Raw genomic sequence first — 16284 nt, forward strand, 5'->3', positions numbered from 1 at the left:
GCCTGTCTCTGCCTCCCAAGTGCTGGGATTACAGGAGTGCGCCACCACCGCCCGGCTAAGGATAATTTCTTATGAGAACACATAGTTTGGCTCCAGTAGACATGCTGAAATAGATAAGGGAACCCCAAGAGGCTTCAGCCCTACACAGAGAACTACAGTAAACTGAGGAGTGCTGTGAGTTGGAGAAATAGTCTTCTCCAGGAAAAGCACGCCAATTGGTTATCCGACACTAAATGGTCAGCCCTGAAAGCATACATACAAGTAACATTTTGTAGACTGGGCAGATTATATTTAGTTATACATATGCAAGTAACAACAGTTAAAATAAAAGGATGGCATGAATTTGAAAGAGAAAAATAATAGGAAGGCTTGGAAGGAAGGAAGAAATATTACAATAAAAACAAAAGAAAAAGTCTAAAAAGCATATAGAATTGCCAGTTTGGAGAAATGGTGCAAAGGCTCAGCAGCTAAGTCTTCTAGCAGTTCCCACAGGGAAAGTAAGAATGGTGGGTGCCCTTTGGCAAGTACAGAAAGTTAAGTGAACAACACTTCTCTCACTTCCTGTGTGTTTCTAGAATTTTGTTTTATTCAGATATCAGATGGGTTTTTTGATCTTGGGAAAGATAGCTTAGTGGCAAAAAAGAATCAATGTTTGTCTAACCCAGTTATGGCAATTTATTCATATATTTGTATTTTCTACTGTTGGTCTGGGATGGTCACATACCAGAGAGCATTCTGATGAAATTTTTAGGAAATATTTTCTTTACAGTAAAAAGAAATGAAAAACAAAACAAAACAAACAAACAAACAAAAAGAGTACTTGTGGCTCTTATGGTCCACATCAGACACCTTTCAATATGAAATGTTTTACCCTGTTCGATATATACACATTTCCACATACACACATGCACGCACACACACATGCATACGTACAAACACATACAAACTAAAATAAATCTTTAAATTGTCGAATTAGTTTGAAAATATAAGCAAAGATATAGTCTATATTTTTACTACCAAGAAAATTATGTAATTTCATTGCTTCAGTAATTTAAGCATAACATTTACTACTAGAGCTCTCTCCTTTCTCTTGTTTGTAAAGTCCTACTTTCCTCCTCTTAATCTTAATTGGAGAGTTGATTGAGTTAGCTAACAAGCCACTTATAGGCAGAAATATTGACTATTATGCTTAAGATTGGGTAATTCCACTATGTAAAGGCAATCCAGTGCACAACACAGCAAAGGCAGGGAAAATTGAACTGTGGGCATGCTGCTTTGTGGAGTTTTTACTGACGTTTTCTAGTTAAGCCTGTCAGACAACAGGAAAGGAGCTGATTGAGATTTAGAAACTAGACTTTCTGGAGGTTGATCTCTTGCTTTGAAGGTAAGCATAAGAAAGCCTAGAGTACAAATACAAGTTTCAACATAATCATTTCAGATGATGGGAGGTATTTCAACACTGACCTTCGCTTCTGGTGGTTTTGACAAAGACCCCCACACAACTAACTAACTAACTAACAAAAATTAGCAATAAATATTATCTTACTTGATTGCTTAATGAAAGGCTCATCCATACTCTTCAAAGAGATATGCTTTACAATGGTGTCAGAGGGCTGTGGGAGCATAGAGAGTTTGCCAATCCAGAACCGAATTGAACTCATTGTAATTTATTGGTAGCCTATCCCGAGAGATTCTGTGACACCTTTCCAGTCATCTGCTCAATTGTGAACTCTTCTCTGTCTTCCTCCTGTCTCTTTCTGATCTTGTATGCTTCTGCATTATACACATGCCCGTACAAATAAATAAATATTAGCATTTTTGAAAGTATAATACAATTATATTTCTCCCTTCTCTTTTCTCTCTCTGAACGATTCCATACCTGCTCTTTCAAATTTATGGTCTGTTGCTTTCTTTAGTTGTTTTGTTTACTTTTTTATATTTGTTAAGTTAAAGCCTCTTGGAATTCTACTTATCCACTTTGGCATGTCATAGGTCAGCTCTTAAATACATTTTATTTTTCTTCCCCAAATATTGGTTTACTAAACAGGCAAATCTAATTTTATTAAAAACTATAGGTACAACAGGGACTGGAGAGACAATTTGGCAGTTAAGACCTGTTTCAGAGGACCCATGTTTAGTTTCTATTGCCACATGGTTGCTCACAACCATCTGTCACTTCAGTTCCAAAGGATCTGACACTCTCTTCTTTTTGCTGTAGGCACCAGGCACACAAATGGTGCACAGATGTACATCCAGGAGAGATACCAATATACATAAAATAAAAATAATTAACTTATAAAGACAAAATTATAGTTGCATTTATATTAAAGAATTATTCTTCCATCTGGGGAAGGGATAAACTATGCTTGTTTACTCTCTTTCCTTCAAAAAAACAAATTTTTCATCTTTTCAATCTTTGATCCACTACCAGTAAATTTTTTTTTCAAGTTTACTCTATTTATTAGTAAGGACGGAGTAGCAAGCATTTTCATAAAAAGATAAGATATTGTATATAATACTACTTATGGAAATTTCCTAAATTGCCCTTTATTTTCCTAACTTGCTTGCATGTTTTTTGGTAAATCTCTTTCTTTTTTTTTTAATGAAAAAATTTCCGCCTCCTCTCCGCCTCCCATTCCTCTTCCCCTCCCCGTACTCATCTCCCCCTCCCCCCATTCCTCTTCCCCTCCCCCCATTCCTCTTCCCCTCCCTCCACTCCTTCCCCCTCCCTCTCCAGTCCAAAGAGCAGTCAGGGTTTCCTGCCCTGTGGGAAGTCCAAGGTCCTCCCCCCTCCATCCAGGTCTAAGAAGATGAGCATCCAAACAGGCTAGGCTCCCACAAAGCAAGTACATGCAGTAGGATCAAAACCCAGTGCCATTGTCTTACAGTATATTGTAAGTTTGAAACCGCAAGTGTCCATTGGCAGATATACTTAAGATTAACTTGTTGATTAGCGATCACTATGAAGTTAATAGATAGCCCTAACATTCAAATTTATGAACTACCTCCTCACAGGTTACAACAACTCATTGTGATAAGTAAATGATTTAATCCTATAAATTAGACATATATATTTGGAATTAGTAGCAATGGTTAATACTAATAATAAACCTCCTCTTCCTTGAAGTCCATTTCCTTTCAGTTCCTTTCCAACCTAAGAGAACAGCTCAGAAAGCAACACCAAGAAGCCTTATAATTAGTCTTGAGCGACCTGACAAAAGTGATTATGGCAATAATCCTTGGAGTGATGTTCTTTGCACATGTACATTATGACAATTTTTATAGGAATTTTTCAATACTGCCTCAAAAGAATTTAGCAAGGTAGTTAGACTTTAAATATGAACATGTCAATAATCCATTACTCAGAATCTTTGGTGTCTACCTGTTTCAAAATTTCAGTATTTTTATCTGATCTTACAAAGGCAATTTTAAACACACTGTTCATTGCATAGTACTATTTGTTAGAGCATAGGCCAATAACTCTTAAGGAAATTCACTAGTTTTTCCCCAGTCAAATGTATGAAAACTCATTTAGTAAAAGATAATATGTTTGCTTAAACTATAACACTTTGAGTCATGTTTTACCACAAAAAGAATTGAAACAAAAACCTGTAGTAATATGAGCGGTGGGGCTGCGTCCCCAAACACCCCAGCCGCCTGCCCTGCCTGGCTTTACCCGAAATAATTACACGGACACTTTATTCTTTTAAACACTGCTTTGGCCCATTCCTATCTAGCCTCTTCTAGGCTAATTCTCACATATTAACTTAACCCATTTCTAATCATCTGTGTAGCGCCCCTAGGTGCGCTTACCGGGAAGATTCTAGCCTAAGTCCATCCTGGGTCGGAGCTTCATAGCGTGCGTCTTCCCTGGAGCAGGTAGCATGGCGTCTCTCTTGCGTCTGCTCCGGAGAAGAGAGCTGTGGAGTCTGACCTCACTTCCTCTTCCTCCCAGCGTTCTGTTCTGTTTACTCCTCCCACCTAAGGGTGGGCCTATCAAATGGGCCTAGCAGTTTCTTTATTGCTTAACCAATGAAATCCACAGATTGATATATGACACTCCCACATTACTTCCCCTTTTTCTGTTTAAACAAAAAAAGGAAGGCTTTAACCTTAACATAGCAAAATTACATATAACAAAACAGTTATCAAGTAAAAGTTACATCAGAAACATTTATACATATAACAAAATTGACCGTAAATCTCTATCAATAAAGCAAAATCTATACTAATGCAAATTATTCATGTCTATATCATATCCCCCTTTAAATGTAAAAGAACATTTATAAACTATATTTGGGAACATGGGCGCAGTTTTTTCTCTCCAAACTGCTTCCTGCTGAATGGGGGCGTCGTTAATTAGGTCTTTCATGGTATAACCTGTGTGCTAGTTTCATCTCAGTTGGCAGTTGAGCAAAGCAATTTTCTGAAGATGTTCACAGCAACCCTTCAGGAGGACGTGGTCCATCATACCAAATCGGGATTGAAGAAATGAACAGGGTCTCATCCTCTGTGAAAACAAAACAAGAAACTCCTTTCCAAAGCATCATGTCCTTAGATCCAAATTTCGAAATCGTAATACCCTTATATCCATTCTGGTTTAGCTTGGCAGCCCATATAATGAAATATATCTCTGTACTTAGCTCCTTCACAGTCAAAAAATTTAAAGAAAACACAATGTACATAATCCAGATTCTCTGTGAATTTTTCATTTTTACGCGGCTTATTTTTATTTATATCTATAACTATCTGTACTCTGTCTCTTTAAAGACTTTACTTTTACTTTTTTCTTTTTAAACCATTAACTTTATTTTCTGTATTCTTTTTCTTCTCTCTCCCAAGCCTACGTACATTCATCCAACAGTGTGACTCATTTAGTGGTCTGAATCTGTCCTATTGTGAATCTACAATTTTTTACTATCCAGGAGCACTTTTGATTTGCGCCTTTAAATCACTAGGCGCTTAAGAATCTAAGCTGTGACATTCCTACGTTAACTTTTTGCTTTTTGAGCGTACATCTGTAGACCAGGCTGTCTTTGAACTCTCGGAGATCCGCCTGTCTCTGCCTCCCAGGCATTGGGATTAAAGGCGTGCACTACTACACCTTGAACTCACAGAGATCTGTTTGTCTCTGCCTTCTAGGCACTGGGATTAAAGGCGTGTGCTACCACACCTTGAAGTCACAGAGGTTTACTTTAAGAATTTTAACTTTTAGTCTGCATATATTTTTAACACACAGTAAACCATTTAGAAATTTTCATTGTCTTTGAATCTCTCTTTACTGCATATCTCTCTTTTTCTGACCACAAGAGCCTTTAATTTTCCAAGCAATATCAGTAGGACTAAAGGCGTGGCTTTGCCAGCTAGATCCAGTCCATTCCTTAGCTTTCCAGCCTCATGGCTGAGGTATTGGCTGCAAGGTCCCTGCCAGCCAGCGAGCTACAACAGACAACACTCAAGTCCTCTCTCTGTAGCCGGCCCTCCTGCCTCAAACAGTCAGAGTTTGCCCTGGCAGGATGGCCCAGAAAGCCGGCATTTTTAAATGGCGCAGCTTTTTTCCTGCTACGGCTAAAAACCGAAAAGCATGTGTTCAGCTTTTCGTCAACACCGTTTAAGTGTTTCGCGACAGGACCTCTTAATGAGCTGCAGGGTTTTGCAGCTAAAGCTGAGTCAGGAAAATTTCAAAATGGAGGACGAACCATTTTGTGCTAGCTCCATCACCAGGTAGGAGCGGCACTCAGCACTTTAATTCTGAGACTGAGCGTGCAGCACAGAAATTCTTTTCATCCAAGTAACATCCAAATCTGACACGCAGAGCACTGCGCAGTCTGAAAACACGTCTCTGTATGGCGGCAGGAATCCGCCATGCTCTTCCGCCTGCCTAAGCCTGATTCGGCCGTCTGCCCAGGTGCAGGCGGGGAGCTCTGAGTCATCGTCATGGTATCAGAGCACTCTCCTTCCGATCCCAAGCGGGAACACAAACATAAAGCCAGAGTTTGCACTGGCGGCACAGCCCCAAGAAGCTGTGCTTTAAAATGACACAGCGTTTTTTCTGCTGCTGTTGCCGAATCAGGAAATCTCTCTACAGCACGCCACCAACAAACAGCAAAAATCTGTGTTAAATGCTCTCTTCCTTATTTTTAAGCCTTCTCAGGTTTTTTAAGTGGGTTTAGTCCATCACGTCGGGCGCCATTTGTAGTATTCTTTATAAATTCTTTATAAATTTTTTTCAGCATTGCAGATTGTGTAACTACCCCTTGAAACATAGACTCGGCCCAGGAAATAGAAATACAGTTTCTGACTCATTGTGACATTCTCTAAAATTATAGGAATTTATCTATCCCCTTTTCCAACATACACAGCACGATATATTTGGGTAAAAACATATCTGAGAGATCATTATCACAGTATTACTAAAGTAAAGAGTGATCAGTTTGAAATAGAAATATTTTTAAAAAATGATCATGTTTCCACTTTGGTTAAATTTTTCAAGACCAGCAGTATAGTTGACATAATTTTAATGCTGGTAATATTTATTTTAACAACAGAAGAAAGTTATTTTTCATGTATAGTTAATAATGTTACATTTGTTTTGAAAATATTAATTTGTTCCCTTGTTATTGGAGGCTTTAAAATAGTTTAAATGGATGACAAAATTTTTGTTTCCCACCTTTTGGTATCAAGCACTAGATGAATGAACAATAGTGCATACAGCTGAATATCACATAAAAGTACACAAGATGGACATATGATTTCACACACCAACTCACCATGTGTGTTAGGAACTTTGTCTATGCACACCTGGCATTAGAAATACTGTCCTAGTCAAATAATCCTCCTAATATTTTCTAATGTCGCATTCTTTACAACCTTCCAATGCCCATTTTCAAAAGCAGATTTCAAATATTTTTGAAAGCAAAATGTCACACTTTGTTTGGCATTGTGTATTTGAATTATAAAAAGGTAGAGAGAAATGATTGTTCTTCACGAGGACCTGGTTGAATGCCCAGCATCCACATATCAGCTCACAACTGTCTGTTACTCATGATCTGACACCCTCATACAGACATACATGCTGGCAAAACACCATGGCACATAAAATAAAAATAAATAAATGATTTAAAAACTATACTATCACTCTTACTAAGCACCTTCTTTAATATGTCACTAGTTTTTCTCTTGGGGGGGGTATTGCACTGAGTACTAGTTCTTCTGTTTAACATGACAAAATACAGGACAGAAACAACTTAGGAAAGGATTATTCTGTCTTATAGGTCCGAGGATACAGACTCTTAACATGACAAGGAAGGCATAGCAGTACAAGTAGAAAGTGGCTTGGCATGTTGCTTCTACTGACAGGAATTATAGAAAAATATATAATTTAGCACAACTCCCTTCTACCTTTTCATTAAATACATAGTCTCAGTCTAGGAAATGGTGCCACCTATAGTTGGGTGGTTCTTCACTTAATAACTAATGTAGATAACTCCGTACAGTTATCCACTGGCTTGTCTTTTCCACAATTCTAGAACTTGTCAAGCTGATAATTGTCACTAGCCATCACATTCTCCAACATAATTTTTCATATTTTCTCACATATGTAATTTTCATAGTATCATGAATTTTAGAAATGAATATAATACCTTGTAGCAGAACTCACTGCATATACTAATGAAATGTGAGAAACAATACATCCAAGTAGACATACTGTAATTTCTGCTGAAAGTTTTATCTAGCAATGATTCATATTAAACATTGTCTGCAAAATGGGTAGGGGAAGATGCATGCTGCCTTCTTTCTCACCTTTTGGAGAAAAAGTAAGTGCTGCTTTTACAGCATATACTCCTACCAACAACTCTGCCACAACTAAAATACCTTAGATCTACAGCTTGAAGAAATTTCCCCACTGAGAGATTATTTTACCAAGTTATTTTGGGACCTTAGAACTGAAATTGGTTCATTTCTAAGTATATTATATGAATTAGACCTTGCCATCCAAAAACTTACTTTACTTTCAGAAAAGCTTTAGAAGTATGTCTGGATATTGATATTTGTGTAACCATCTCTCCACCCTATCACCCACTTTGCATCTTTTTCTTGAACACTGGACTACCAAAAGCATTTGAAAGTGAGTGCATGAGACTCCAAAGCTACTGGAATTAGTGCTCTAGCGCTCATGACAATGAACACTAATGTATTTTTCATTACTGTTTAATGTTGGGAAATCCCATTTCACAGAGCCCAAGGATTAAATTGCTTCATTTGGAGGGAACAAGTGCATTCCCTGTCTTTTTCCTTAGATAAAAGAAAAGAAGACGAACAAATCTGAGATCATTTGCATTTCTTAAGGGTTAAGGCTTGCATACAGTCTACCAAGAACAACATTTCAATACTGTGAAAACATTTAAAAATATTAACATTAGAAAGTCTCTGCATATGAAATACTAGAATAAAAATAAATAGTAAAATTGATTAATGTACATATGTATATCACTAAAATATGCATATTTAATTGTAAGTGTATATACATATATCAACATATACATATATTTTAAAGGTGATTTACTTTGCAATTCTACCTACAGCAGAGGTATTATATCATTATTGCATTTTTAATTAAATATGGTTTCATCACTATTCATAATATGCTATTTATAAGCATTTGAAGGAAATTCTGCAAACAATAAAACTAAATGATTATGAGTGATTTTCCTTTTAACAATACTACTGGATGATAGCTTTATTTTGAATAACTTTTAAAAAATAGATAGCTGTGTTGTAGGCTAGTGGATATCATGTGTCTGTTTGGAGGTGTTCTAGTCATGAGCTCTGTAGGAGGAAGCCACTTATTGGTTCTGGCTGCTCATCCCCGAAATAATCACACAGAAATTGTATTAATTAAATCACGGCTTGACCCATTAGCTCTAGCTTCTTGTTGGCTAACTCTTATATTAATTTAACCCATTTCAATTAATCTGTATATCACCATGTGGCTGTGGCTTACTGGGTAATGTTCCCAGTGTCTGTCTCTGGTGGCTCCATGGCTTTTCTCTGACTCCTCCCTCTTTTCTCCCAGCATTCAGTCTAGTATTCTCCACCTAACTCTGCTCCACCCTGCCCTACTCTGCTATGGGCTCAAAGCAGTTCTTTATTCATTAATGGTAATCACAGCATACAGAAGGAATTCCCACATCAGAGCTCTAAAATAGATCTTTCTCTGACTATGGAAAACCACCATGAATTCTCTTTTCTTTACATCATTAAATACTTTCTTACAGGTAATTTTGGATGCCAAATCTATGCCATGTCAATATTACTATTGACATATTGTGGGAGCATTATTTAAAATGCCTCTTTTCAGATAGTATTGTTCTTCCCCAGAGTCTTAAAAAAATACTTTCAAGGAAGAAACATGTCTATCTATGAACAACCAACTAGATATTCAGTAGAGGCATCAGAATGATACCCAAAGAAAACACTCAAGGAAATTCTTTGTGTCCAATGAATGAATCAAAATCATTTCTATCAAGCAAATCTTTGGGACCTCGCTTTATAACAGAACTGTACTAAACACTTTATGACATATAAAAGAAGCAGAAAATGACACTTCACTGTAGATGGAAGTTTCTGTCCTACCCAGTCCCATGCCATTCAGTTCTAAAGAAAGACACAGAGGCTTATAAACTATAAACTGTTTGGCATATTAGCTCAGGAATATTATTAACTAGCTCTTACAACTTAAATTAACCCATAATTCTTGTTTATGTTTAGACACATGGCTTGGTACCTTTTATCACTGAGGCATTCTCATCTTGCTTCCTCTGTATATGGGTTGTGACTTTATCTCTGCCTTTCCTCTTCCAAAACTTCCCCTAGTCTGGTTGCCTTGCCTATGGTACCTGCCTGGCTACTAGCCAATCAGTGTTTGATTAAACCTACATGAGTAACAGATCTTTACAGTGCACAAAAACATTATCCCACAACATTTCCTCCTTTTTACTTTTTAAAAAGGAACCCTGAATCTAGTCTCCTTTGTTTAGTTTTTTTCTTGTCCATTTCTATAACAACTTGTAACCAACATGCTAAACAAAGAGAAACATCCATAATCATGTTTTAGGAATGTGGGCATAGTTTTCTGGGCTACTTCCTGCTGATTGGAGACACTGATAATACTATGGGGACTCAAAAAATTTAGGATTATGGCTGAATCCTGACTGGAGTATTTTGTGAGGCTGGATAATCTCAGCCATCAATCTTGAGACTATTCTGGATGTAAATCTCAGAGGAAACTGCAACAGAGGTGCTCTGAAACATAGAGTAATCTGGGCTATCCACTCCTATTGGGGTTTTACAGAGAGTCTTCCTTGATCAAACCTTATTTTCCTTAATCTGAAATGAATCTACAGCATCTCATTTCCTGTGAAAACAAAAGTGAATCCTCTTATCCAAAGTAGCATATCTTTTGTCTTAAATGTTGAAGTCAATGCATGTTCAAAATTTATAGGTTGAATTAATCCTGTAGCATTTATAATCAAATGTCTTTTAGTAGCTGTTGCTCCTTCCTCAGCAGTCAAACAATTCCAAGACAACAATATCATACAATATCCAGATTCTCTGTATATTTTCCATCTTTATGTGCCTTTTTATATACTCTATTTCTTTTATTTGTATTTTTTTAAATTTTGGTTTTTTTGAGACAGGGTTTCTCTGTGTATCTTTGATTCTCATATATCTTACTTTGTAGAACAGGCTGGCCTTTAACTCACACAGATCTGCCTGCCTCTGTCTCCCAAGTACTGGGATTAAAGACATGCATCACCATGCCTGAGTACTCTATTTCTTTTCTAAGTACTTTCTCTATCCTTTTTCTTTTCTTTCCCAAGCCTATGTATATTTTAAAACACACTGTAAATCATTTAGAGGTTTTCTCTGAATCTGTCTTAATTGTACATCTCTATGTTTTTCTGACCACACGAGTCTTTAATCTGTTAAGCAATATGGCTAGGATTAAAGCTGCAGCTTTGGCAGTTGGCTCCACCCCATTCCTTAGCTTTGAGAGTCTAGCTTCATGGTGGCAGAAGCCATACTTATTTCCACTACTCTGCAGAGTTTCTAGATCCACGCCACAACCAAAATGCCCGATGCCAGCTGCTGCTTATAAACACCATTTAATTGCTTTGTGGCAGAACCCCTTAAAAGAGCTGCAAGTTTTTTTGTGGTAAAGCTGAGTGAGGAAGCTCTTTTAATGTAGCCATGCCTCTACTTACCTTCAGCAAACAGAGTCTACTGAAGAAAAGACAATTACCAAGAATCTGCACTTGACTCTGTTCTTGTCTGTCTAGAATCCCTTTTATTTTAAGCTTTCTCAGGCTTTATGTCAAAATTCTTTTCAAACATTTGGGCTACATTTGTGGTCAAGTTTCAGAATGAAAGATTTGAACCCCAAGCCAAGTTTGCCATTCTTCCAAATTCTATGCTCTTTTACTTTCCATTTTGTGTTTTAGAATTTACATTAGTTTAAGAGGAAGCAGACACATAAACATAGGTGAAAATTCAGAAAATTCAGAAGATTCTGTGCCTGAGAATCATAAGAAGGAGAAAATTTTATTATTTGTACTAAGGCACTGGCAGAGTCATATGCGAGTTCTATTCATGGTGAAACTATCAGTTTGCTTTGGTTCCTAAACAAATTTCCCATCTGTAAAATGGTCTTTTGTGTCTTAGAACTTTATGCTTCCTTGGGTTCAAACAATGCAAAACATATTTCTGTCTATGTGAGTATGAATACAAAATTTAAAAATATTAATCAAATGTTAAATACTACTGATGACATTTTAGGGGTTATTGGATTTGGGCTAAACATAGAGTACAGGGGTGATTTAGGAAATTAACAGAGTGTTTTAAATATATAAGGATAGCTGAACACCTAATAGAATCTGTAAATAAAATAATTACCATTCCTTACCATATCTGTCTTTTGTACAAAATCTGTCTTTTGTCTTTCATACTTTTATAAATTGAGTTTATTTAAAGGGGAAGCCACCTGTACTAGAAAAATCCAGCCAATAATTTATCATGGTCTTTGCTCCTGAGATAGTAGTGTCATGTTTTTTGGTGGTTTTTTTGTTGTTGTTGTTGGTGGTGGTGGTTTTGTTTTTTTGTTTGAAAAGCAAGCCAGTATCTTTAAAATTCATGTCTGAAATGAAAAGACTGAAAGAAGTAATTTTTCCCTCTGATCATTAACTGCAAAGTGGGCCTCAGAACACACCAGCTGAGCCCTCTGTTAGACATTGAAAGCCTCTGGCATTTTTCTGCTTTCCAACTCTGTCATTGGGGAGGTGGGACAAAGCCGTGCCGTCTACAAAGTTTACCCAGAACGTGCTGGTGTTACAAGCAATCACTTGATGCCTATTATGCTTCTTCTGTGGAAGAGAGGTGGCTATCTGCAACAATAGTGATTTCTTTTCAAAAGGCCTTAATTGGGGTATTTCTCCTGGGCCAGATCCTAACTAACTGTTTTGATATGTGCCTGGGAGTACAGCAGTGGAAAAAGACCCAACAATAGCAACATCGGGAGTCTGAGGACTGCTGTCCCTATTTGCCCCCTGTGCAAACAAGCAGGAAAAAGTTTCCCCACTGTTGCCTAACCTACTGTTAACTTGGCAGGAATCCTAAAATGATGTGGAAAAAAGGCAAGGTGTGCAGACTTTGCTCTGCATGGCTGTGGAAATGCTTAGAGTAACCAGAACAATGTCCTCTTAGCCTGCCTTTTACAAGCAGCACTCTGTGGTGTTGGACTGGTGTAGAGATTAGTTTCATGCAGTTGAGTTACACACTTGTGAGCTATTTTTCTGAAGTATGGATTTACTTCTGTGTAGGCAGGCTAGCATCCTTTCCTGAGGTAAGTCAGAAGGTGGCCTTATATTTTTATTTGAAGTGCTGAATGATTTTCCTCGCAATGAATTTGTGCCTCTCACTGGTATTTTCTGAAGTGAGATGTTATTTTGCAACTGATGGAAATCAGCTCACTTCTGTTCTGTAGTCTTATATCTCGTTGATGATTTATTTGTTCAGTAGCAAAAACTTTGACAAATTGTGTGAGGCAGATTCATTACTTTTAGCTGGTATATTCCTGAAGAATTTACATGTAAATGCAACCGTGAATGTTTTACATTTCATAAGCTTGCTGCACGTGCTTTTGTAAGTTAAGTGACTTTTTTTTTTACAGATAGACTGAACTTCAAATTCCTTCCCCTCTCCTCACAGGTTATATTATCTGAAATCCTAGTAAGTCTGCCATGCTGTGTTCTCAAAGTAGGAGAGTAAGTCTTTATTTGCTTTTTTTCTTCTCTCCCTTTTAGACATGCAAAGCAGCCCGCACAACCAGTTCACCTTCAGACCCCTCCCACCACCACCACCTCCTCCACACGCCTGCACCTGTGCCAGGAAGCCGCCTCCCACAGTGGACTCTCTTCAAAGAAGATCAATGACTACCCGCAGTCAGCCAAGCCCAGCTGCTCCTGCTCCTCCAACCAGCACACAGGATTCAGTTCATCTGCATAACAGCTGGGTCTTGAACAGCAACATACCGCTGGAGACCAGGTACTTAAGCTATTACTGATGACACTAAACTTGAATATTGACAGTTCCTAATAGTAGGAACTCCTTTCACCATGGTTGTCTGCGGAAAAACACAAATATGAACCACTATACACAATCAGGTGCATCAGTAAAAGGGCAGATCTCATCCCAGGCAGACAGGAAACAGTGATTCAGGCACACTCACAGACATGGAACAAAGCACATGTATGAGTCAACATGAAATAACAGATATATAAATACCTCATTTTCAGATACTGCCAAAAATAAAAGGAAGCAATGATCTGAGTTGTCACTATAGCCTCAATATGAAAATCAATTGTGGTGTATTTCAAGAAAGGAGAGAGGGGGAGGAAGGGAGGGAGGGAGAGAGGAGAGAAGAGAGAGGGAAGGAAGGAAGGGAGGAAGGAAAGAAAACAGTTGGAGGAATAGTGGCCATTGCCATGTTATTTATTATAAAATCACTTGAAAAGTAAAGTACCTTCTACTAGTTCAGAAAAGATTTGCCTTATGAAGGGAAACTGCATATGTACCTTGAAAACTGTATTCAAGTAGCATGACATTTTGAAGGACTGTTTTTCTGTCATGTCACACATTTGGGTTTCTGAATTCACACATAAGTTTTTATTGTGAATAAAGTTCTATTTCTCTACCATTCTAGGTCTTTAGACTATGAAATAATCAGCACTAGATAGGATTAATTGAGAAATCACTCACTATTTCCCATCATCCTTTCTTTTAAAATTACAGTTTTTTTGAGATGATAGTAAATCTCAGGGATGGAGCACTTGCCTAGAGTTCATCAGACCCTGAATTCAATCTTCATCACCACCCAAATGTTACTTTCTGTTAACATATCAAAACATAAACTAGTAAAGCAGAGAGAGCACTCTGTTGTCAAATTTCAGGAGTTCCTGCTGACTTCTCTATGTCTTAATCATTTTAGAAAGACAAATTTATATAAACAATGTTCAGAATATATCAGTCAATAAACAATGTCTGGCATGAACTTGTATTCCAATATCCTCTGGGAATCGTAACTGAAAGGGAGTGACTAATAAACTCACATTATGAGGCTTTCCTTTCTAGTAGCATATTAAATTAGAGGGCATCAGCGAGTATCACTACTTCCACTGAAAGTGCTGTGGCCCAAATCCAGAAAACTGTATCATTTATCATATACTGGATTAAAAAGGTTTGTAAGCCCCCTTTTTTTCTGATCCCTTCCAATGGGACATGCAACAATAGCAGTCAGGATCTGTGGTGAAGACAGCACATTCAGAATAGTACTAATGATAAGGTTTGTGCATTGTTCTTTTTTATTGAAAATTTCATACAGGCATATAATGTATTTTGATAAAAAATCAGCCCTATTTTCCATTCCCATTCCTTTCCTTATCCCCATACCTCTTGTTCTTCTTCTTCTTTCATTATAATTGGAGGGAGGAAGTCTATAAAATGAGAGAAGCAATGAATAATGGAAATCTACAGGGGCAGGAGTGATAGCTGAACATTTAAGAGCTAATCTTCCAGGCTATTCTTCCAGTAGACCTCAGTTTAACTCCTAACACCTACATGACTTCCCACAATCATCTAACTCTAGCCCCTGGAGATCTGACACCATCTTTTCCTCTCATTGGGCACCAGACATGCACATAGTACATAGACATACATGTAAGGTAAAACACTCATAAACCTAAAATAAAAATAATAAATTAAAGAAATTGAAGAAAATGTAAATATTCATAGTTTTGAAAGAGAGGTTACTCCCTCATTTTTCTTTTAACTAGTCTGTGGGGCTAAGGAAACAGTGTGGATAACTAGCTGTTCTGTCAAGCAAACACAGTCCCTTCTTCTAGGAAGACAAATAACAGGAAATCTGGAAGGAGGATGGAGATAGGATCAGGCAAATTTAGAGAAAACTATTCTTATTTGAAATGTACATCTAGGCATGTTTGTACAAATTGCACCCACGGACCTTCTGTATCTGTGCAAGGAATGTATTAATTGGTCTCAGCTTCCTACGATGTAGAGACAAACATAAGTTTTCATGTGAGACTGCGGAGAGAGCCTTTTTAGCCCATTTGAAAATATATTCAGCATCAGAAAACTCAAATTGAAAATACCTACAAGCCTTATTGGCCTGATTAACTAGAACTTTTCAAATTTATCCTTGAAAATATCTATTTCATACTTAGTCAATAAAAAGTAAGAATGAGTGCATAGTAACTTATGGACAAACTAAATAATAGGACCTCTTAGAGCCTTAGCTTCCTCATTTGGAAAATTAAGTACAAAATGTCTTCCAGACTTAAGAGCAAGCACTTAGGTCCTGTCTTCCATCCCAAGGATGTTCCCAAAACTGCCTATCATGCTCATGTGTTAAAAAGAACAAACTAGTATAATATAAAATGCCTTGTGCATTGTGAAACACTTTGTACATTGAAAGGTGACATTATTATCTCTACTAAGTGGTCACCTGTGTCTTTTTATATATCTCCAGTAAGGACATTGACTAATAACTGAAATATTTTATTCTACCTCAAACAACTACTTGAAGATTCCTATTGAACCCAAATCTGCTACTTCTATTATGCCCTTAATTATCCCCTAAGTTTAGAGGCTCACCAAATAAAGACCCCTCTGTCACTTCTCATTATTTATGACTATGATATGTTAAGCTAA

General features: G+C 37.3%; 1 protein-coding gene across 1 annotated transcript in view; it reads left to right on the forward strand.

Moving 5' to 3' along the window:
- Window positions 1-16284, forward strand: part of Tenm1 (teneurin transmembrane protein 1) — a 784432-nt gene that overhangs the window by 430192 nt on the left and 337956 nt on the right. The window contains exon 6 of the mRNA XM_075956580.1: window positions 13362-13602. Coding sequence (XP_075812695.1) covers window positions 13362-13602 — 241 coding nt within the window. The remainder of the gene's footprint in view (window positions 1-13361; window positions 13603-16284) is intronic.

Source organism: Microtus pennsylvanicus, chromosome X, assembly GCF_037038515.1.
Source record: "Microtus pennsylvanicus isolate mMicPen1 chromosome X, mMicPen1.hap1, whole genome shotgun sequence".
NCBI lineage: Eukaryota > Metazoa > Chordata > Mammalia > Rodentia > Cricetidae > Microtus > Microtus pennsylvanicus.